Genomic DNA, 21454 nt, shown 5'->3' on the forward strand with positions numbered 1-21454 from the left:
GAGCAAAGAACTCAACCTCACTCAAGTCTGGATAGATTCATGAAGTGGAAATATTGGAAGAATTGGATGAATTAACATATATAGAGTACAATTCCAATATCAGGCTTCAGGGCAACCCCAGCAAATGGAAACTATTATTAATTCCTAAGACATGTAGATGAAGATTTCTTTTCAATAATTCCTTCATTTCCCTTTATTTTACATGGACCTTTCTATTTATACTTGAAATTGCTTGTGTGCTTCAAATTTCTTGTGCTATTTTATTCTCAAAAATAAAAAGCATTCGAACCTATTTTCAGCACTCATTTTACTGCTGCAATCACTGAGTATCCATGTTATTTTCTCAATTATCAGTGAGCTAAAGACCCATAAATCAGGCAACAGAATTGGAGACAGGTGTGAGGACGGTCCCACCTGCCATTGGTAATTATTCCGTGGACTGTGTCCAAATGCTAATGGGATGATAGGAATTACAGACACAGCTAAGTAGCTGGCTATTAGGAAAATGCCTGTACAGCTGTGATCTGGATTTAGTTCAGCTTTAAAAGTTTTAAATGTCATTGGAAATGCATGAATTTCTTACATAGACTAAGAAGGGAGATGTGAAGGAAACATGGGATGTTAGAAGAGATAGTCCAGGGTAGGAAGTTCAGAAATCTATCAGAAACAAAAGAGATGCACCAAAGTGGGTGTGTAAATATAATACAAGAGAGCAAAAGAAATTTACAGAGGAAAAAAAATTGAGAGAAGAGTAGATAACTAAAAAAAATGTTTATATATAAATATTTATATAGTTATGTGATACATGTGTGTATATATGCATATATATATTTAGCAATCACAGAACTTCATGCTTTTATGAGATAGACTTGGGCTGTGGGACCATACTGTCTTGGGGTCAAACCTTGATATTTTTGCTCATGAGATATGTAGTCCTGAGCAAGTATTTGCTTATCTGTGCATCTGTTTCTCACCTATGAAAAGAAGGCAATGGGTTTTTACAGTCTCTTTATCATGGTGGTGTTATGTATTAAAAGAGAGCAGATAAAGTGATACTAATACAAAATAAACTATGAATGTCAGTGAATTCGCCGCAGATGTACTGAAGGGATAGCGCACACAGGACACAATCAGAATGTATTCTGTCTATGAAATAGAACTAACTTTAATTACATATGTAAAATAGATACATGAACATACTGTGAGCACACTTGTGACTTTCTGCAAAATCTTTTCTCTGTAAGTGGCTCCAACAATATCTTTTCTACTCTATTTCATTCCCACTCCCCCATCACAAGCCTGGGAAAAACATCCTTGTCTTTTACAAGAAATGACAGGAACATAGTAGACTTTGAGAAGATTACATCACAACCATACTCAGGATCCAGTAAGCACTCAGGGCAGTTGGAGGAGCCAGATGGACCACTTCCTGCTCGCATCCAGAAATAGGTAAACTGATGTTAGTCATTCGACCAGCAGTCATCCTCTCAGTGTAAGGCTCATGACTTGGTGCAGGCCTTATTAAATCAGTGAAACACGGTCCATGGCCTTGAGAACTTGGCAGTCTAATTTGGAAGACAAAAATTAGTGATTGCTGAGCAGTGTTCTGGGACTAAAAGCGTGCCGAGCAGTAAAGGAAATCCCCAGGGGAGATTTAAGTCATGCCAGAAAGTGGGAGAAGTTTCTCAACTGGGGACAGGTCTTCAGCTGAATGTAGGAGCTAGCTAAATGAAGAAGATGCACTAACCAGAAAAATAACAGTAGCAAATGGTCATATACCACTTCAGAAATTGCCAATCTTCACAGCAGGATCAAAGAGATAATTGTAGAAGATAATACCAGAAAGCTTGACAGATTTCAGTATCATAGAGTTTGGAACATCAGCCAGGAGAGTTTGAAGCACTATAATTTTTCAGGAAAAGGTGGACCAAATGTACACCTATGAACACCATGACAGTTACTTGAAATGAACTGGAAGCTCCTGGGTTGGAGGTAGAAAAGCCAGTAGACAGGTTAAGTCAACCACCAAGGCCGCGCACTCTAAGGCCCTGGATAAGGGGACATCCCTGAAGGCAGAGAACTTTGAGAAGTTCCATCCAGAGAAATGTTACACAGTTAGATGTCTGTTGAGTGTGTGGACTTTCCAGATGGAGTGACTCCATGTAAGCTCAGGGCTATTGCTAAGGTAGGACATAGAGGAGGGAGAGAAACATTTGGACTGGAATTTGCCCAACATTCCTGACAGTTTTCTTCTTCAACACCAACAAGGCAAGAAAATATCAGTTAGCAGACAAAATTATCAAAAAGACCAAGTCTTCTAGCAGGGAGAAGAGGATAAAAGCAAGTGTTAGAAACGGTGGTGGGAGACAAAATGCATGGTTTGTCTTCAATGGGACTCTAGCTCTTTTCCCACAGTTCATTATCATCAAGGAGATCTTTTGGGGATATGCTGTCCTGGGAGAAGACAGTTACAGAAACCCCAAATGGGTTGGTGGATAATCTGGGAATCTTACAAATACCCCCATGAAGGGGGGAAAACAGCCTCCTTTACTTCATCAGCAATGACCCCAAAGTCGGGCTTGCAGAATCTTGGGAGGCTGCTGCTCTCTGGTTCCCACGGTCTAGCTTACTGGTTTGCACATGTTGTTGCCTTAACTGAACTCCTGGGGTGGGGACAGGGCCCTTTACCCTACTGACTTCCTCCCAGAGGGGAGGCAGGAACGTGAGGAGGACCATGGGTGCATGCCTGTTTCCAGCTGTGGTCCTGGCTGCATGTAACTCCTACTGACTGAATGACCTTGCTTTGTTGTGTGATGTCCCCCACCCCACCCCTCTAGCAGTAAATTCAAACCAGGGAGTCTGAGAACTTAGAGTACCTTTTGTCCTTTATAAATTTTATTTTATGTGTGTGTCTATTTGCTGCTCTATGAATGGTACCGAATCGGGCAAGTTTAAAGAACAAAGGGGAACCAGAAAATGGACTCTTGGAGCTCTCCTTAGTATCTAATGCTTGCTTCCAAAATGCACTTTTGACCAGATCTGGGGAGAATTCCCACTTGCCCCAACTCAGGCAAGACATGAGCAAAGCCCAGTGGCTGCTCAGTGCTCCAGGGAGCCTATGCTGTGGAGATGATGGGTGGTGAGTATTTGTCCTGTTTCACAGCAAACACCTTTGATTCTCTTCCTTTTCCTGTCCTTTTCTTCCCTTTCCTTGGCCCCTTTCTTTTCCTTCTTTGCTCTATTTGTCTTATTCTTCTACCTCTTCTCTCCATTTCCATTTCTTCCTGTGACTTTTCCTGTACTTCCTACGGCTTCTTTTTGCCTTTCCCCCTCTTCTTTTCTTCTTTCTCAACTAGAGTGATGAAACGTGAACTCTGGATGCAGAATACTGGGCTCCACTCAATCTCTACTACTTTTCTGAGTATGTGCTACTGGGCATGTCTCAGCGCTTTCCTATGTCCAAGTTTTCCCATCGGCCATGGGAAGACACTGAAATCATCTACCTCCAGGTTAAGCAAGATAATGTCATGCATTCAGCACCTGCTTGGCCCTTAGAACTCACAGCAGGCATGTAAGGTGTGACCATTAACTTATAGACTTCCTTTGGAAAACTTATTCTCTCTCCAAGCATTATTCATCAGTATTAGTCATAGAACTGTCTTTTGTATTGGCTACTTTAGCCCCTCACATATACAATCTAAAATAATTGGGTTCTAAAGGTAAATGATTACTAAGCTATCTCACTCAATTTTCTCATATCCTAAGAGAAAAGAAGAATCCCAGTATTTTCTTTTCTCGTGTCATTTCCATTTTCCATGCAGGCATAAAAGAAGCAAAACAATATCGACTAAAACAACAATTGTTTTTGTTTTGTTTTGTTTTGTTTTTGTAACTGATCATCTTGTGCTTAAGGACCTATGCAGATTCTTGGTTTGAATTCAGCCTCTGAAGGGATGAGCAGGACTCTTTAGTGGCTACACCACCAGCTTCTGCAGCTGCCTGGTCACGTCAGTTGGTTGACCTGACTCGAACTTCCTTTGCCAGAATGACTCCTTTTTTCCCATGTGTTTAGCCTGGGCTGAAACATAGTTGTTGGTTTTTCTGTGTCTCTTCTTTCTTCTTCACCCTTTCCCTTCTTCCATCTTTCTGTCATCTTTTTAGAAATTGAGATTTCTAAAACTGGCAGCAGGAGTTTTTGGAACACAGTGCAAGGCACACTGCGGGGAGAATCCCCCAGCAAAGTCTAGTTTGTGTGTGTGTGTGTGTGTGTGTGTGTGTGTGTGTGTGTGTGTGTGTGTGTGTTTGACTGCTATAGAGATGAATGAGGCATCTTAATCTGCAGTTTGGAACTTCTCCCCACCACACACACAGATGAATAGCAACAGCATAGTGCAGTGTTTAAGAGGCAGATCTCAGCATTGATCTGAGTAGCATGTGATGCTGGAACAGCCAGGAATCCACACACTAAGCATCAGCACTCCCCCATCTGGTGCCTACACCTTCTGGAACACACAGCCTGGGAAACTGCCAGAAAGAAGGGAGCAACAGAGAATAGATTTGGGCTCCATTATTGATCGATATGACTGCAAGTGACACCGTTGGCTGCTTTTAGTCCATCTGTGTGTGGCGGTTTGGAGGCTGCTGTGAGTCTCTGGCCTGTTCTTTGTGGACCATGATACCTCCGTGCACACCCCAGCTCTGTCACTTGCATGGTGGTAAGCTGCGTTTTCTTTGTGTTGGTTACCTCATCTGTGAAAGATTTCAGAGTCAATCCTCATGATCGACATCTCTACCTCAGGGCCGTTGGGAGAAGCAAGTGTGCAGGAGAAGGAGAACAGCGAGATCTCATTCGGTGTCTGGAGGGGTGGGTTGCAAACATTTTGTATAAATATTTATGAGAAATTTGGGTTCCTTTGTGTACTTTTCTAAGTATAGGATCCAGGGTTCCTGCCAGAGCTTTAAAAGGATCATTACTCAAAAATGTCTACAATCATCTATGCCTACTGCCCTGTGAGCACAACTCTTACAGTAGGAAATGGAAGAACCAGGAAATGGGGGTCTTATGACATGATAAGGCACTGATTTCAGAGGTGAGCATTCTGTGACCTCTTCCTCAGATAGTAGCCAAGGCTGAAGATAATATTGGGCAGCTGTGGCTGAGAGCTGCCTCCCAGGCACCTCTAGGCACCTCGGCCTTCTCCGTTTCCCTATGACCCACCTTCTCTCACTCAGACAAGTTGATGAAAGCAGACAGCTGCTCAGAAGATGAACTCCACCCCTCTGAGTCCAGGCAAGAAAACATGTGTCAGTCATCCCAACACTCGGGAGGTTAAGACAGGAGGATCTCAGTGAGTTTGAGTCCAACCTAGGCTTCGTAGTTGTGTTTCAAGCCAGCCCAGACTACAGAGTGAGACTCTGTTGTTATTGTTTGTTTGTTTGTTTGTTTGTTTTTAAAGCCCACTGAAGACCTATAAACAGACCGCGGAATCTGTCAACAGTCTCCAAACCTATAGCAGCCCTGGGTCTGTGAGCAGAAGCAGGCAGAGCAGAGAAAGGGACAAGAGCATAAACAAGGTAGGTTCTGCTTTCCTTCCTGGAGTTGGCAGGGAAGGGATAAAAGACTCAGTGTGAGTCATTTTCTAAAGGCATCCTATACTCTTCTGTCTCTCACAACATGCCTCTCTGGATCATTAATGTGTTTCCAAGCAGATTGTTTTGTAGGAAGCATTTATTTACTCTTATCATTAAGATATGTGTGTTTCATTGGAAGCATCAGCTTTGAGGCCTATAAAGCACATGATAGAATTAGGCATGCATATGGAAGGAGTAGTCTCTGCATGGACCAGCGGCAGGCAGGCTCACCATATCAAAGAGCAATGGAAATACAATTGAAAACACACTCAAAATGTATTACATAAAATAATTTACTTCTCATTCAGAACGACTTTCCAGACCTATTTGTGAGACAGCAGTCTGTGAGTACAGGTACAATCTCAAAGTTATGATAATATCAGGGTAGGGCAAGACCAAAGAGTTGTACAAACAAGATCTGGAACTGTGTATAACAAAAAATGGGGTGGAGAACACTGTTAGGGAGCTGTGGGGACATTACAAGCAAGACTGTCAGAGAGACAAGAAGGGTACAATTAGAAAACCAATTTCTTCAGTCCGATGAGACTTGGATACACACGGCTCCAGTGTCTTCATTTTGCAGCCCAGTACATTGGCTTACTAGCCACAGTGGTGCTCATGCATGTAATGTAGACCGGAACAGTGGGTGCAATGTGTGCATGAGTATGTGTGTGCTCTCAAAGGCAGTAGTTTTAGAAGAATGAGAAGAAAATTACTTCCTAGGCATTCATTAGTAATTCAGGTAACATCCTGTACCTCCGTTTATAAAACAATACAATAATATAAACATTGTAAAAACAACATCATAAATAACACAAATGAGAAATTTTCAAGTATTTCATGTGCCTTGAAAAGTTCCAAACAGTAGTCCTACCAACTGATATCCTGTCCTCTCTCTTTTCTCCTTCTTTTTCTCTCCTCTCTCCTTTTGTCGGTCTCTGCTAGCCTGGGATAGGATGGACAAGCTCTTAACTCAAAGCAGGAAAGCAAGGAGGGCTTTTCAGTTTGGGAGAACTTACTTCCTCCTTATAAAACAAAACCTTTCCCGTGACGAAGCTTTACAGATGTGGGCATGTAGCTTCGAGCCAAGCTGTGGTTCTGAAAGTGAACCACCAACCACAGTGAACTAAGGAGGCTCATCTGGCAGCTGAAGTTCTCAGGGGGTGGGACTAGAAGAGCACCTTATCAAGAGAGGAAAGAAATAGACCATCTCTAGGTCCTCTGCCCTCACATAGCCAGTGGCCCATGAGAGTGCTAGTTGGCAAGGTCTGGACCACTTTCCTCCATTCAGCTCTAATATCCCATCTCCCAACTCCAGACCAACCCAGCACCCAGGCAAAGGAGGGAAGGCCATCATCATAGGGACTTAAAAGTGCCAGTAGTGATCACTGATGCAAGGCAGTTCTGTGTCAGCCAGCGGATTTTTTGGAGTCATCACCCCTTAGCTTAGTGCTCAATGTGGAGGCTGTCATCAGTGCTTAAACATGAAGCCCCTGATTGTTCTCCATCAAGACCCAACGGTTTTACAGAACTTGTTTTCCACAAGTTAGTGGCCCACTCTTAGCCTGCACGGCAGTTAATTTAGTTTGCCCTGTTCAAACAAAGTATGAAGGACCAGAGATCAGAACATGCGTGTAAGCATGTGTACATACTCCAATTTGAGCACCTAGGGTCTTTCCCATCTACTCTTGTAGAAATGTGTGTGCACGTGCAAATGTATATAAATACATACATTCACACACATAGTTGAATAATAGATACAATATATACAAAATGTATATGCATATATTATATATATTTAATATACACATATACACATCAGTCTCACCTAAGCTCCAGAGTCTGTAGGAAGTGCTGCTGGCTGACATTGCATGTGCACGTGACGTCACATGAAGTAGGACCAACCAACTAACTTGAGGTCAAACTGCTGGAGGGGGAGGACGGCCAGCAACCTTGGAACATCCAGACCTACAGGGCCCTTATTTGGAGACTTGCTCACATGACACCCTTAAGGAAACTTGGGAAAATTTGCAATGAGTTGGGTCATATACCCCAATGGAAAACCCCAATACCACAACTAAGTCTAGTTTTACATGGAAGTGACTAGCACATGGCAGGCGGCATGGACACTAAGCTACAAGGTGGGTAAAGCATTGCTTAATACAGATCAATATTTGGCCTCAGATTTCCCAGGGCATAGAGTCTTGGCATTTCTGATCTCTGCCTCTGCGTGAGGAACTAGGCACACTGAGGGACTAGGGAGGCACAGTCTGCTGAACTCTTGGCTGCTTTCTGCTTCTCTGCCCCGCAGTTAGAAGGACTGATCAAATCGAGATAGAATCGAGACTTCAGGAAGCGGCGGTATGAATCCTTTTCCATCAGGTTGAATATCTTCTTCTGGGCTTCGTCAAAACAGGTTATCGTGGGCTCTAACATGTTCCGGCTCGTCTCCTCCCTGGTGCAAGAATCCAGGTTCACCTGAAAGGCAAAGACCAAGGTTGTATTAGATCTAGTACCCCCGTTGAAGAGAAGAGGCTGCAGGCTTATACTCAACAAGAAATAGCCGGGACCCTTCCTTTACATTTCTTCCAGAAATGAAGACCAGGACATTTGGGTGTGCCCTGGCATATTTGAGAGTATAAAATGTTCATTCTGCTCCTAAGTGGGAAGAGCACTTGATTTTCCTTTATTCTCTTTCACATTGAGGAGATTTTATGATTGTATTTATTGAGGAGAGTCATTGAAATCACATGGACAAAATTAACTTTTTTCCTAATAGATTTACTTAAAAGGTTGATCAGATTATAAAAGCTTCCCCATCCTTTCTTTTAACTGGTAGACCCAAAGATCTCCGACCCTGAATACCACTCCTAGGAGTCTTCACTAAGATCTAGAAAGTCCTCTGCCATGGAAACTTACCTCTTTTGTTGCTTGTACTGAGATGAACTCATTGTAGATCTTCTTGGCCTTGGGGCTTAGCTTAGAAGGTGACTTGATTTTCTTGTACTCCTCACAGCTGATCCAGAAGTCAATATTCTCCTCACTGTATTCTGACTTCAGGAATGCTTTGAAAGCTGCCAGCCCACCTGTGACAGACGACAAAGAGCCACAGTCACCACAGTGGCCAACCTACTAGATAGAACACTTCAGTAAAGCCCAGGTACTTAGGAAGCCTGGTGTGAGCTGAAGAGGTTCCCGCTTCCTTCCCTCTCTGGGGGTCAGCTAGCCCAAATGTATGTTTGGTATCTCGAAGACCCCAGTTTTATCTAGCCATTTCTACTCAAGATCGAATCATCTTTCAAGGAACTGTAATTCTGAAGCACCTGTGTGGCTATCAACTGCCAAGGTGGGTTTCCAATGAGAGCTGTAGCTCACTGTGCTAGAAGACCTCATTATGTGACTCTTTCTTTTTGCCCTTTTGTCCATGCCATGAGAGGGATGGTTTTCTTGCTGATGTTCCAGATGGTTCCTAAATAAACCTTCCATTGAATTTGACAAAGTTCTGAAACATATTGGCTATAAAATTCTTGTACCTGACTCTGGAGGTCAGAGGCAATCTAGGTCTTCTTTGCAGTTCCCACTAAACTGACATAGTAGGAGACGACTTCTCTAATATGGAGTACCCTATCCTCATCCTCCCCCCTCTCTCGTGTATGTGTGTGTGTGTGTGTGTGTGCTTGTTTTGTGATGAGAGAAAGACAGAGGTATGGTTACTTACATTCATGGTTAATCAGGTTTTCCAGTGATTCAGCCCATCTCTTGACTTCTTCTTGGCTCACCCTGGAGATATTATGGAAAAAAAAAGAATGATTTAAATACATAGCATAGAACTGAAGTGAAAAAAGTCTAAGATGAGATGTGATCTATTGTTTATTAGTATACTTTTTTCATAAAATACATAGAGATTTAAAATCTAATTATGATTGCCATGAAAATGGAGTCTCTCTCTCTCTCTCTCTCTCTCTCTCTCTCTCTTTCTCTCGTGTGTGTATGTGTGTGTGTGTGTGTGTGTGTGTGTGTGTGTGTGTGTGTGTGTGTGTATGTGTGTGTGTGTGTATGTGTGTGTATGAGATCTTGTTATAAGACTCAGGTTGGTCTTGAACTCATGACCCTCCTAGCAATCCAAGTGCTGAGATTACAATTGTGTACCCTCACCTTGAAAATGGAAGCCATCTTGACCCAAATCTGGCTCAACTAAGGGCCTGCCTTCCCACCCAGTCTTCTCATACAACATCTCAACCATCAGAAAGTTAATACCCAATAGCTCCTCACCAAGGCCATTTCTCTCACCTCTGGCAAGTGACTACTTTGTCCTTCTTGCTGTGTGAAGAGCTGTGCTCACAGGAGTCAGACTTCTGCAGCAGGAAGCCCAGCCGATGTTTCATATCCTTTGCGCTGCAAGGAAGAAAAGAATTAATATGAAAAACAGGTTTCTTTAAAAGAGAGACTTGACTTAAGAGTCCCTGATTGCTGTGTGGGTCCAAAGCACCTTCCTTGGAGGAGTTGCAGTAGCATAAAATCCCAGGAACAGATTCCTTTGTTTCTGCCCATGACCTTTGATATCTTGGGTGAAATCATGCTAATAAGTGACTGCCCTTTTGAAATGCGTGCAGTAACTGCAAAACATGACACCTTCTCCTTCTGGTCACACCTCCTTGAGGGTGGGTGCTATTTCCTAGATCAAGCTACAGAAGCACTTCAATAAACTAGAAGTGAATTCAGTCAGCACTAAATGTGGTAGCCAAGCAGTTCCTAAGGGTGTGTGTGTGTGTGTGTGTGTGTGTGTGTGTGTGTGTGTGTGTGTGTCTGTGTGTCTGTGTGTCTGTGTGTGTGTGTCTGTGTATACAGAGCGTAAGCTTGTGTGTGTAGCCCTGCAAAGAGGAGCAGAAATGACCTGAATGCTCAGGCAGGATGAAAGCTGAGCCCCACCAGGTTTGTTTCTAGGCAATCTCCAGCATGAGCGAAAATAAAATAAAATAAAAAACCCTCATTACAGGGATATGCACACTAGGGAGGGTGGATGAGACTTTGGGATAGGAGAAGCAAGACAGTCATTGCTGAGGTGAGTAATTATTTGATCAGAGCACTTTCCAGTTCACTGCCCCCACTTAACAGGCAACCAGGGTATAGCAGAGTTTCTGACTACTTGAACTTCCAGCTCAACACCGTCATTCTTAATATTTTTTTTAAAATTACTTTTATTATTATATTATTATTAAAATTACTCTTTTATTATAAAAGCCAAAAGAAAACTAGTTTAAGAGAGATGCTGTTTCCAAAACAACAAAGAATGAGATGTTCTGGCCTGGAAGGGTTAAAAGAGATGGGTGGTGCACAGTGGTGTTTTAGGATAGATCCTGAGACACTCACTGGTAGCTTATCAGTGGATTTTCTCAGAATGTCCAAATTTTGGCACTGTTCTTGGGCTGCCCTTTCAGTAGTATTTTTCCATCCCTTCAAAAACTGTCTTCCTTTCTCTTTTTCCCCAGCTGCTGACTGGTGACAAAGTCTTCCCCAGTGACAGCAAGATAAAATCACTAGAGCTGAGACAGTTCTAAAGTGATACTATGGATGCATTATAATCCGGCCCTAAGAGAAATGACCTTTATCTCTGTGTGCTGCCTCCTGCCTGAGCCCCAGCAGCTAATGCTAACACTAAAGCAAATGCATTTCCAAAGATCTAAAAGTATGCTTGTATCACAACAGAAGCATAACAATAAAAACCAAAGTGACTTCGGAAGCCACTGGAGACAGGTAACCTGGATGGGGACTTTCCTCCACCACCACCAATCATGTGACCTTGAGCAGATAAGACCCTCTGGAACCCCTTTCACTGAAGATGAGAGCTGCTTAGCCCTTTACATGTTTTCATCTGTCCCCAAAACTATTTGCTGGGGGCAAATCTGAGTCCCGACACTCCTAAGTTCTTCATGGTTGATTTTATATAATTTGACAGGAGCTTGGAATCGCTCACTTCAGTTAACTCCGGGACTCAGGAATGAAGGTGAGAAGGCATTTGCTGCCTCCTCGCTCCCCACCAGACCTCCCTGCTTCATTTTTTAAAAAATGATTAATGTGTTTATACTCCTGAATGGTAGAATGTGTGGAAGGCAGGCTCAGTAGCACACAACTGCAATGCTTTTAGGGATAGAGGGAGTTGGTAGACCCACAGAGAGACTCACAATACACACTAACCTTGAGTTTTATTTTAAACCATCTACTATATAAGTGCTCTATGAAATAATTTATTCATATCCTTAGAAAAAAGACACACGGGTGCCTCTAAAACTTTAAGCTGATATGTTACTATCAGTACTTATGTCTCAACCATGTCTCTTGTCAGCAACTGGAGGTGAGGTAGAAAGATAGAGAGATCTGGTTCGGAAAAGCATCTCTTCCTCTCACATTTGTTTGTATGGAAATAGAGCGGAGGAACTGCAGAACACCACAGAAAGCATTTCTGACAGTGTTTCCAAACTTCCTTCTGGGGCTTCTTCCCGGACACAAGAACTAGTGTGTTATCAGAGAGGCGGGATTCTGGGTGCTCAGCAATGCTCAACAGAGACAATAATCACCCAAAAGAATACAGATGCGTCCCAAACAGCCTATCACGGTGTAACCAAAACACATCTTGACGAAGTGACCAAGCTTAAAAGTCAGAAGCATTCCCCAAACTAAAGTTATGTGAAATAAGACACACAGGAAGCAACATTTGAGGAGTCTGCTCCCTAAATTAAAGCCTCTGGCTAGTCCTAGAGACGCTACCCACTGCTTTTTGCCTCTAATCCCAGAGAACTTCGTAAGCAAAGCATGCAAGTCACTGAGAAGAAAGTCTATGCAAAACTTTAGTCTGGCCAGTAACAGAAACTAGTCTTACCTCCTCAGGCAGGAAGCCGGCAGACCTGCAAGTCCTTTGCACATCGTGTTTAGCTGTGGGATTCGCAGCGAGGAGAGAAAGGGAGTCGGAGATCTGGTTTCTATTTTGAGCACAGTTGCTTCTGTTCGGCAAAGATGCGGTCAGAATCCTCTGAGCCTCTGGCTCCGGAGCCTGGAGGGGTCTCTTTTATAGCCCGGCCCCGAGCCGGGCAGCCAATCAGAAGGCAGGTCTGCAGGCTCAGCTCCTCTGTGGCGCTCTGCCTCCTGAGCCCCTAGAAAGGGTGAGGAAGAAGGACTGACGCATCAGGGATGCAAAGGGACCGAGCAGAGAGAAGCCGGTCGCAAAGAAGACATATAGAAAATGAGGTTTTGCTTAACGTCTCTGCTAACGTGTGAAGTTCTGGATTTCTAGGGAGGGGAATATAGAGTCCATGGTGCTGAAAAATATGGGGCTTGTAAAAACAATGCCTAAGGACGTTGCCTCCCAGAAAGAAAGGAACCAGCTAGAATTCTTCAGCTTATCTTGCGGCTGACTCTAAATACACTTTTTCCTTTGGATTAGAAATTCATTCTGTGCAGTCTAAAGTGGAGTGGGTAGTAAGATCATGGTCTCTAGGCCATTTGTGGAAGTAGCCTGCCTGACTGGTAGGAATAGAGGAATGTGGATGGCACACCATGATATGCCCGGCAGCATAGCAAAACTAGCCAAAGGCGGATAAATCCAGCATGTCTGTAATCGACTTGACTTTGAGACATTCCTAAATATGTCACTAAGAACAAAATTCAGCCTAGCTTTGACATTCTCCCCTGAAGGAGCTTGCCTCCTGCAAAAGCCTAAAACAGCAGCTGAAAACCACAGCAGGGGGCAGATGAACCATAAGACACCAACTCTCATTGCAGGTGGGCTTATAGCTTACATAATTCTAAGTCTTTATTATTCAAAAAAGAAAGAAAAGAAAAGAGGAGAGGGAAGATCCAGCAGGCAGAAAGATTCATAGTTTGCCTCGAATACTAACAAAGTGTCAAACCCGTGGAAGAATATTCATCCCTGCTGATGCTTCTGAACTTCCAATCATCTTTCACATTCAACTCTTCGGATTCATCAAAGTATTTCACATCTTGTAATCATGATTGAAATACCCAGATCTGCACTACAAAGGGACCATTTTCACATTGGAAAGCTGTGACTGGAAGGGAGAAATTCATTTCAACGTCTGATCATAACAGCTTTCATCTTAAAAATCACACAGGTGTGTGGTCATAGTCCAATGACCTGGAATTTACACACAGAGGCACCACTGCCTTTTAATATCTTTGGCTGAGATCAAGTAAAAAACAAGATATCACATGATTTGTGCAAAGAATGAAAGGTACCGATAGATGGGTTTTTTACAAAGGTACCAAGAATATAGAAGGGGAAATAGAAACGTGTAATGTTCTTCTGTGCTCTGGACCAGAAAGGTTGTTCCCCCAAACATCCCATCCCTTTTATCCAGACACCCCCATGCACATCTCTCTTGGCTAGGATTTCATATTTATACCAATATAAAACAGAGAACTAGGTATGTCAATACAGGGAAAGTCCACAGCCTTCTCCCATGCAGACTGAAGAAACACTTACTAAATTGGCCACTGAAACCTTTCCTTGAGTTCTAACATGAAACATAGGAAGGTTGTTAGCTGTCCTTGGCAGCGGTGTGGGAGCGATCACAGTGTAAAATGAAGTGAGAGAGACCTCGGACCAGGGGGCGCAAGCAGAATGTGCATCTAAAGAGATCAATTAAAAGGGAGAGACTGTTGCTCCACAGTGAACCAGAGCATCCTTTGTTTACCTGAGCACCTAAGAGAGGGATCACTCAGACCATTTAACTTGGGAGCATCAGTGGAAGAGTCAGAAAGATGTATTGGTGCTTGGAAAAGTTCCAAAGTGAGAGCGTTTTATCCTGGATCTAGAGGGAAAGAAGTGTGGCGTCAGTTAAGCAGAAGTCACTGTGATCGGTGAACTGAACGGACTTTAAGAACCAGCCGCCCAATACCCTCATTTGATCAAAAGGTAAATAGAATTCCGGAGAAGCGAAGGAACTCTCCGAAAGTCATAGCTTGCTGTTCGCAGGACAGGATGGGATGCAGACCCAGGTTTCTTGACACTAGGTTGTGTAGACTGTCCACTGAGCTGTCCTGTCATTCAATGGTCTTATCAAATGAGATACACTATGTACACAGAGATATTTCTAAACTGCAGAGTGCTTGGCAAATATTTTTTATTGTCAGATTATACATAGCAGATAATAAGATTTAGTATTAATTTTATACATTTCATTCTCTCTCTCTCTCTCTGCGTGTGTGCGTGTGTGTGTGTGTGTGTGTGTGTGTGTGTGTGTGTGTGTGTCTGTCTGTCTGTCTGTCTGTCTGTCTGCCTGGATTCCTTTCATTCCACACAAGCAGGAACTATAGCATACTCCCTGACTTTCCTCTCTGAGAAAACTCAGTTATTCAACCCTTTACTCTGTCCAGGCATATCATTCACTTTTTTGACCCTCCCTTGCTTTCCTAATAGTTTTAATACTTTCATAGAGCATTTGCAAAGCTTCCAATTAGTTAGCTCATCTTTTACTATGGGACTTGCTGCTTGTGTTGAGGAGGCAAGATTGGCACATCATGATACCCTGATGATGGCCTGCCTCCCCTCTCTGATAGGTACAAAGCATCAAAACCTATAATTTAGTGGTTTGTCATTCCCACATGATTCTTGTGTGGATGGGTTTTACTCTCAAAAGAACTATTTTGTATGCATTCAGCGATCACACATCTCCCAAGCATCTCCTCTTACATGGTGAGTAAACAACACAGCCTCCGCCCTAGTGGAGCTTTCAATTCAGTGGACAGAATCAGAAAAGCACCAAAGGCAGGTGATTTCAAGGGTTTGACCCACACCAGGAAGAAAATAAACAGAGGATGTGACAGAGGGCAACTGGAGGGCAAAAGGCCCCCCCGCCCACCCCCGCCACCGCCCCCAAATGACTGGCAAAGCCTAGGAAACAATAGTCCAGAAGTGAAAATACTTCTTACTTAAGATAAGGAAGAGCAGAAGTGAGGTGAGGTAGGATCCTAGGGAGTGGAGAACAGGGAGGCAGTGGCTGGGCGCTGAGGTGAGGGTGGAAGCTGGGTGCTGCAAGGATTTGGGAGCTGTGGTCAGGAAGCTGGACTTAATCACCAAGGGCAAAGAGACTGGTGTAGGATCCGATCATGCTGGCTGCTGTGGGAGGAAGGGTTAAGGCGTGTGGGCAGGAAGATTAGCAGAGTGGGCAGTTTGAACGCCAAGTCACTGGTTTCTACAATGCAAAATGGAGGCTTATTTCTGAAATTAGTATTTCTTAGACACTGGAGCAAGGATTCTGTTAGGCCCCAGTGACTTAAATAGGAATCAGAGCTGGTTTGTGCCTCTCGGCAGCTCACCTGATGATAGGGAAGAAGCATGAACCACTGGAAATTTTAAGGTTAAGTGCAGTTATTACAAACTTGTTCAGCAGATTACAGGATTATAGGGAAGCTCTGGGAGATGGAGGATAAACTCAACCTTTGGAATTTGAATAATTTTCACAAAAGAGATGGGTGAGGGATGGATAGAGGCACAATTATTACACAAAGGAGCCAAGATCATTGTGATTTAGGATACAATAATAATTACTAATTTTTTGTCCATTAGTTGTTCAAGAAAGTATTTTAAGCATTTTATAACAGTTATCTCACTTATTTCCCATAATCCTTCCTGAGAGAAAGTCTCTGGGGTCTTCATGAAGTATTTGAGTAACTTTCCTAAGGTTTCACATCTGAGTAGTATCAATGGTGTGCCGGCTTAGGCAATCAGATTCCAAGGTCCTGGTATTAATATCTATGATATCCTAGCCATGTAAGATGAAGGAAAGTGGACTATTAGAAGATGAGAGAGAGTTACTGGATTTCTTAGGGTCAGAGTCTGGGCCTTGGTGGCCCTAACAAGCGAGGCCCGACCACCTCTCCTTAGTGCACGCTCAGACAGGAATAATGACAGACAAAGAAAGATCCATGCAGTGTGACCACATTGGAAATAATAAATACAGGAATCCAGTGAGCTGTTCAAGTCCATGCTGAGTCCTGTCATGAGGTTTAGGTTGAAAGACAGGACAAGCCCACCCAAGGGATGGTTCTGCCAAGCCATTGTCTTGATTCCAATCTCTCCTTCAAAGTGGTTTGATGAAGTGTCAGGGAGACAAATTCCCCCTCTGGCTGACACCAGGCTTCAGCCTTTTCCTTCTTCTAGCATGAGGCTCCTGGGGGGGGATTTCCAAATTCTTGGGGCCCACTGTCTCAATAATTTGTCTGATAGCCAAAGGGAAGGGCACAGGAGTGTCTTTAAATGTCATCATTTCTTCCAGGAAGAATAGCATTGTTATTATCGTTATATAGTCATGATTACCTCTTTGGGAGAGAAGCACAGGGAAATCGGCCTGTTTGGGACCTCTCTTTAGCTAGTCTTAAAGGCCACTGGGGATGGATTGGTTAAACGCCATTGTGGGTGGACTGGAGGACCAAAGGGAAGCCAAGAAAGATCTCCCGGTAACACTCTGAGAATCAAAGGGTGTGCTTGCTTGTTGGATCACTCTGAGGACCACGATTTCCTTGATGAGGGTATTCAAGCAAGCATTTGAGTGTCGTAGTGAGATCCAATGGGAGAGAAGCAACCATCAAAGGGCCCACTCTGAAAGTGATGGTGAGGACCGTCGGGAGCCAAGCTGTGGGAATCAAATGGAGCCATCCACAGAAAGAGCTCCTTAAGCCTAGGACCCGCTGCTCCTCTGGGAGGAACTGTTGACAAGAGCCGCAGAGGGCTGCTTCCTGCTGTGCAACACGAAGTCACACAGCAGGGTGTGAGGTGTGTGTGGTGTACGGGTGAAATTTGAAGTCCCCCAGACCTTGTTCCTGGTGAACAAAAGAGAGTGTTTCTGAAGTATTTGTGTGATCTAACACAAGGAAATAAACCACCCACGGCCGGTCTTGCTTCCACCAGCTCCTAAAAGGGGGACTGGTGCTCCTTGTGGGCAGAATGTGAGCCAGAATTCAGCGGTAGACTATGTTTGTACTATCTCAGGTTACAATTTCCTCTAAGCTGTGAGAAAACCCCTTCTCTCTTTATTGTTTCCTACAGTGGCCTTGACATCAGTGAGAGTTTACAATTAGTAGTTTTAGGGATAAAAAGCAAACAGATCAGGTTGGAAAGGGCCGAACGCCAGGAAGACACACAGGGACTTTCCCAGTATGCGTGGCTTTTGGGAAACATGTCTGACTCTGCAACCACATGCAATAAACCAGGGACTCTGACCCTGACACTTGATAAGAGCAGGTGACACACCACTCTGAAGGGACAGTGACACATTTAACTAGCTGGAGGACCAAGCGTTTCTTTACCAAGAAGTGGAGGAAAATCTGAAACAACCTTATTCCAAAGATTTTTTTCTCTTTCTTCTGAAGGGCTTCGCCCAAGATAGAACAGCAATTTTCTAAGAGTTCATTTGCATTGTGCAGGTGGAAAGAGACAGTATGTCATGTTAAGTGCTTGAACCTTACTGGGAGGCAGACCTAGATTCTAATTCTAGCTCCTCCATAGATTGGCTGGGGGATGGTGGCGGAGCAGAGTAACCTTTATAATCTCCACTTTCGCTTGTGCCTTGTATTCCTGCTTGCCTGAGTATAAAGGTTCTAATGCCTTAGCACAGTATTTTAATAATTTGACCCCAGTCCCACTTATCACCTAGCCTTCCACTCTATGTGAACTGAGTCTTCCAGTGGGTTTGATATAACTCGAGTCACGTGATACAAGATCCCCACACCCTCTCTGCAGTCTCTGTTGCTGTCCTTACTTTGACTCTCAGGGTTTAGAATTTAGAGTGTGGCTGGGGCTGGGGATTGTAGCTCAGTTGGTAGAGTGCTTGCCTAGCATGCAGGAAGCCCTGGGTTTGGTAACATGGAGGGAAGAGGATTGGAAGTTCGAGGCTGTCATTGAAAGAAACGGCTCTCACGTCAAAGAATAGAGGACACAGTTTGTCCAGGAGCAAGAGATGAATGGCCATAGCCTGGGAACATAGATTTAGGTCACGCCAAATAAGATGCTGCAATATGAAAGCAGTTTAATTGAGTTGTTTTGTGGTAACAGAAAAAGAAAGTTAAATCAAGGAATTTAAAAAATACAGTAGAAACAGCTTCTTTCCAGGATTCTTGTTCCCAAAGTCATTCTTGATCACAGAGCTGGTTCAAGGCCAGCCTGGAATCAATGAACAAAGAAAAGTATGATTGGGATCCAAACACCAGGAAAATGCTGACTGAGGAACAGCCCAGGGATGATTCTACAGTGGGATAGAGAAATATCTCAGAGGCAGCCAGGGAGCAGCTTATGGGGTCTGGATCCAGGGACCCATGGTTGGTTACCAGGACAGACTGTGACGAGAGGGAAAGGAAACAGAATGGAGGCTGGAGCAAATGCACATACTTGGCTTTTCATGTCCTTCCAAAGCAGTGTCTACCCCTTAAGGCCAGCTGTGGTTTCTCCTTTAACTCTATCTACCCTAACATTCCAATTAAAAGTCAACTTTTCATTCAGGCTGTTGTGATCTCTAAGAACTTATGAAAGATACTGTTCTGGTTTACACATCCAGGTTTTATCATTTCCACACAATAGTGAATTCTTCCAGCACCTTTTGCCTCTTTTGTATAATACTGACTTTCAGTAACTTCTCGACACTAACTGGCTTAGAATATTTTTAGCATCGATGGTGCCACTTGAGGTAGTGTGCCACCCTCTCCCTGGGTAGCTGATTTGAGGCTTGTCACTCTTTCAAAGATATCTGTCTCTGGAGTCTGTTCCAAAAAGCCATATAATTTGTTTTTATTAGCAAGCCAAAGCCCCTAAGTTTTGTGATACATGAGTAGATGGTACACTAAAATGCCCAACTTAGCTTAAAAGAGTCAATCAGGCTAACTTGAGACATTGGCCTTAAAGACCTATGGAGTAACTACAAGAAATGAGACAGCCCCAAAGAGAATAACTGGCACTTAGAAAGAAGCAAAGGAGGCCCGGGGGTGTGGCTCAGTGATAAGACACTTGCTGAGTGTGCTGGGGCCGTGGATTCAATGCAAGCACCTTCCCTGGTAGTGATAGTTATCATCAAGATGGCCATCCTTTGAAGCTCTACTTCCCGTGGTTTCAATAACCACATGGCCAACTATGGCCTGGAATAATTAGATGGAAAATTACAGAAAGAAACATATTTTAGGTCGAACACTGCTCTGAGTAGCATGATCCAGTCTTGTGCTGTCCCTTCCTGTCTTGACTGGGACATGATTCATCCCTTTGTACAGCGTGTCTATGATATATACACTGCCCATCCGTTAGTCAGTGACCGTCTGGGTTTTCAAGATAGACTGCCATAGAATCTCTGTGACTGTGTTCAAGTAACCTTTATTTTACTTAATATTGGTTCCTAAATTCAATTGTGGTGTTGAAAAGGGTGTACCAGGACACGAAACATGGAAGAACAGATCAATTCTGGTTCTAGGTGGTGACTGCAGGGCATGTAGGTATATATACTATATATTCAGGGTCTGGTATTAGCCATCATTTCAGGTATCTGCCAGACATCTTGGAACACATACCTTTGGGGTTAGTAAGTGGTTGCCCTGCTATTATAAGCAGAGAAGCCACATCCTGGCTTTTCAATGTCTTTGTGATGCTGTTCCCCTATTTTCTCCATCAGTTCCAGGATCTGGATTTCTTTGTTCTTATTTGTATTTTTCACATTTCACTCAGTACTGTATTTGGACACACTCTTCATTCTACCCCTCCCAAATACACTGAATTCTAACATTTCAAACTTTGGCCCCTCCTCTAGGTTCACATTGCTCTGTTCTTTTTAGCAGCTCATGATTCAAATACAGCAAAGTGTAACTTTTAAACTACCATCCAGGTAGGCACCAAGATGTGTTTGTTTACTCCCCACTGCTGAGACAAAACATCTAAGATAAAGAACTTAAAGAAAGATCTACTTAGAGACGTGAGTTTTGGAGGGTTCAACCATGGTTACTAGGTTCCATTGTTTCCAGTCCTACAGTGAAGAGGAATCATCATTGTGAGGAGCAAACTGCTCACCCTAAGTCACCAGGAGCAGAAAAAATAAAGAGAGTGGGGTCAGGGATACCATACACCATATTGACCAACTTCCATCAAGTAGACCCCACCTGCTCATTTTCCATTTAGGAATGACCTCATCATTGATGAAGTCCATACTTGAATGATCTAATCGTATCTCAGTAATGCCACAGTTGCTAGCTAAGCCTTCCATACCTATGTATGCATTACATTCACAATGGTTTTTCCTCTTTAAAAGAGAGGACTGGGGCACAATGGAATCAATAACCTACATAACAGTTGCACAGCTAAGAAAATCATAGTGCAATACTCTAGCTGGGATATTGTTTCCAGAGGCCACGCTGGTAACCCTTATGGATGTCAAAACTCATCCTTGTCTCCTGTTGTGTGCAGCTCTATTGAGAGCTACCATGTATCTTCCTTCAGACAAGCAAGATGATAGAGTCAATCTTACCCAAGGTAGTGAATTCGCTTCCCTGTTTTGCAATGAGTTTAATGAGCTGGGCCGTCTGGCTTCCAATGGCACTAAAATAACACAACAAAATCAAAGTGGAAATAAGATCAGAAAGCAGGGACGATTCCATGGCATACTTCCTGCCAGAGTAAAAACCTTCAGGATCTCCATGCTTTTTAAGCATCAGATAAAGAAACACTGAAACGAGCTCCTAGGGGAAAGAACCCACCTGAGGAAGGCTTCCAGAATTCTCACTCTTGCTTCTAGACTGAGTATCCGCCTCCATAGCACCTACTCTCACACTCAGCTTCAAA

General features: G+C 43.4%; 1 protein-coding gene and 1 long non-coding RNA gene across 3 annotated transcripts; one reads left to right on the forward strand and one right to left on the reverse strand.

Moving 5' to 3' along the window:
* Positions 1-1148: 1148 nt before the first annotated feature.
* Positions 1149-6062, forward strand: LOC128109947 (uncharacterized). The gene is made up of 2 exons (XR_008217971.1): positions 1149-4715; positions 5457-6062. It is a non-coding gene; the product is annotated as an uncharacterized LOC128109947 (long non-coding RNA).
* On the reverse strand, positions 5907-12731 carry Rgs4 (regulator of G protein signaling 4). 2 transcript variants are annotated; one of them, XM_052737526.1, is made up of 5 exons: positions 12509-12677; positions 9922-10026; positions 9350-9411; positions 8551-8717; positions 5907-8109 (listed from the first exon to the last, which is right to left on the reverse strand). In XM_052737526.1, exons 1-5 carry the CDS (start codon positions 12550-12552, stop codon positions 7870-7872), a joined length of 618 nt encoding a protein of 205 aa, XP_052593486.1. In that variant the 5' UTR covers positions 12553-12677; the 3' UTR covers positions 5907-7869. The 2 variants fall into 2 exon arrangements, with proteins under 2 accessions (XP_052593486.1, XP_052593487.1); XM_052737527.1 differs by lacking the exon at positions 8551-8717 and having other exon boundaries at positions 7927-8109; positions 12509-12731.
* Positions 12732-21454: the final 8723 nt, after the last annotated feature.

Source organism: Peromyscus californicus, unplaced genomic scaffold (genome assembly GCF_007827085.1).
Source record: "Peromyscus californicus insignis strain IS unplaced genomic scaffold, ASM782708v3 Scaffold_14__1_contigs__length_90479793_seg_2, whole genome shotgun sequence".
Lineage (NCBI taxonomy): Eukaryota > Metazoa > Chordata > Mammalia > Rodentia > Cricetidae > Peromyscus > Peromyscus californicus.

Excerpts from the sequence above, each read along its gene's own strand:
- Rgs4 (XM_052737526.1), bottom strand. The coding sequence starts at position 12,552 with ATGTGCAAAGGACTTGCAGGTCTGCCGGCTTCCTGCCTGAGGAG. Across the intron at positions 9,412-9,921 it reads AAAGTAGTCACTTGCCAGAG|GGTGAGCCAAGAAGAAGTCA; the intron begins GTGAGAGAAATG and ends TAATATCTCCAG. Across the intron at positions 8,110-8,550 it reads CAGTACAAGCAACAAAAGAG|GTGAACCTGGATTCTTGCAC; the intron begins GTAAGTTTCCAT and ends TTTGCCTTTCAG.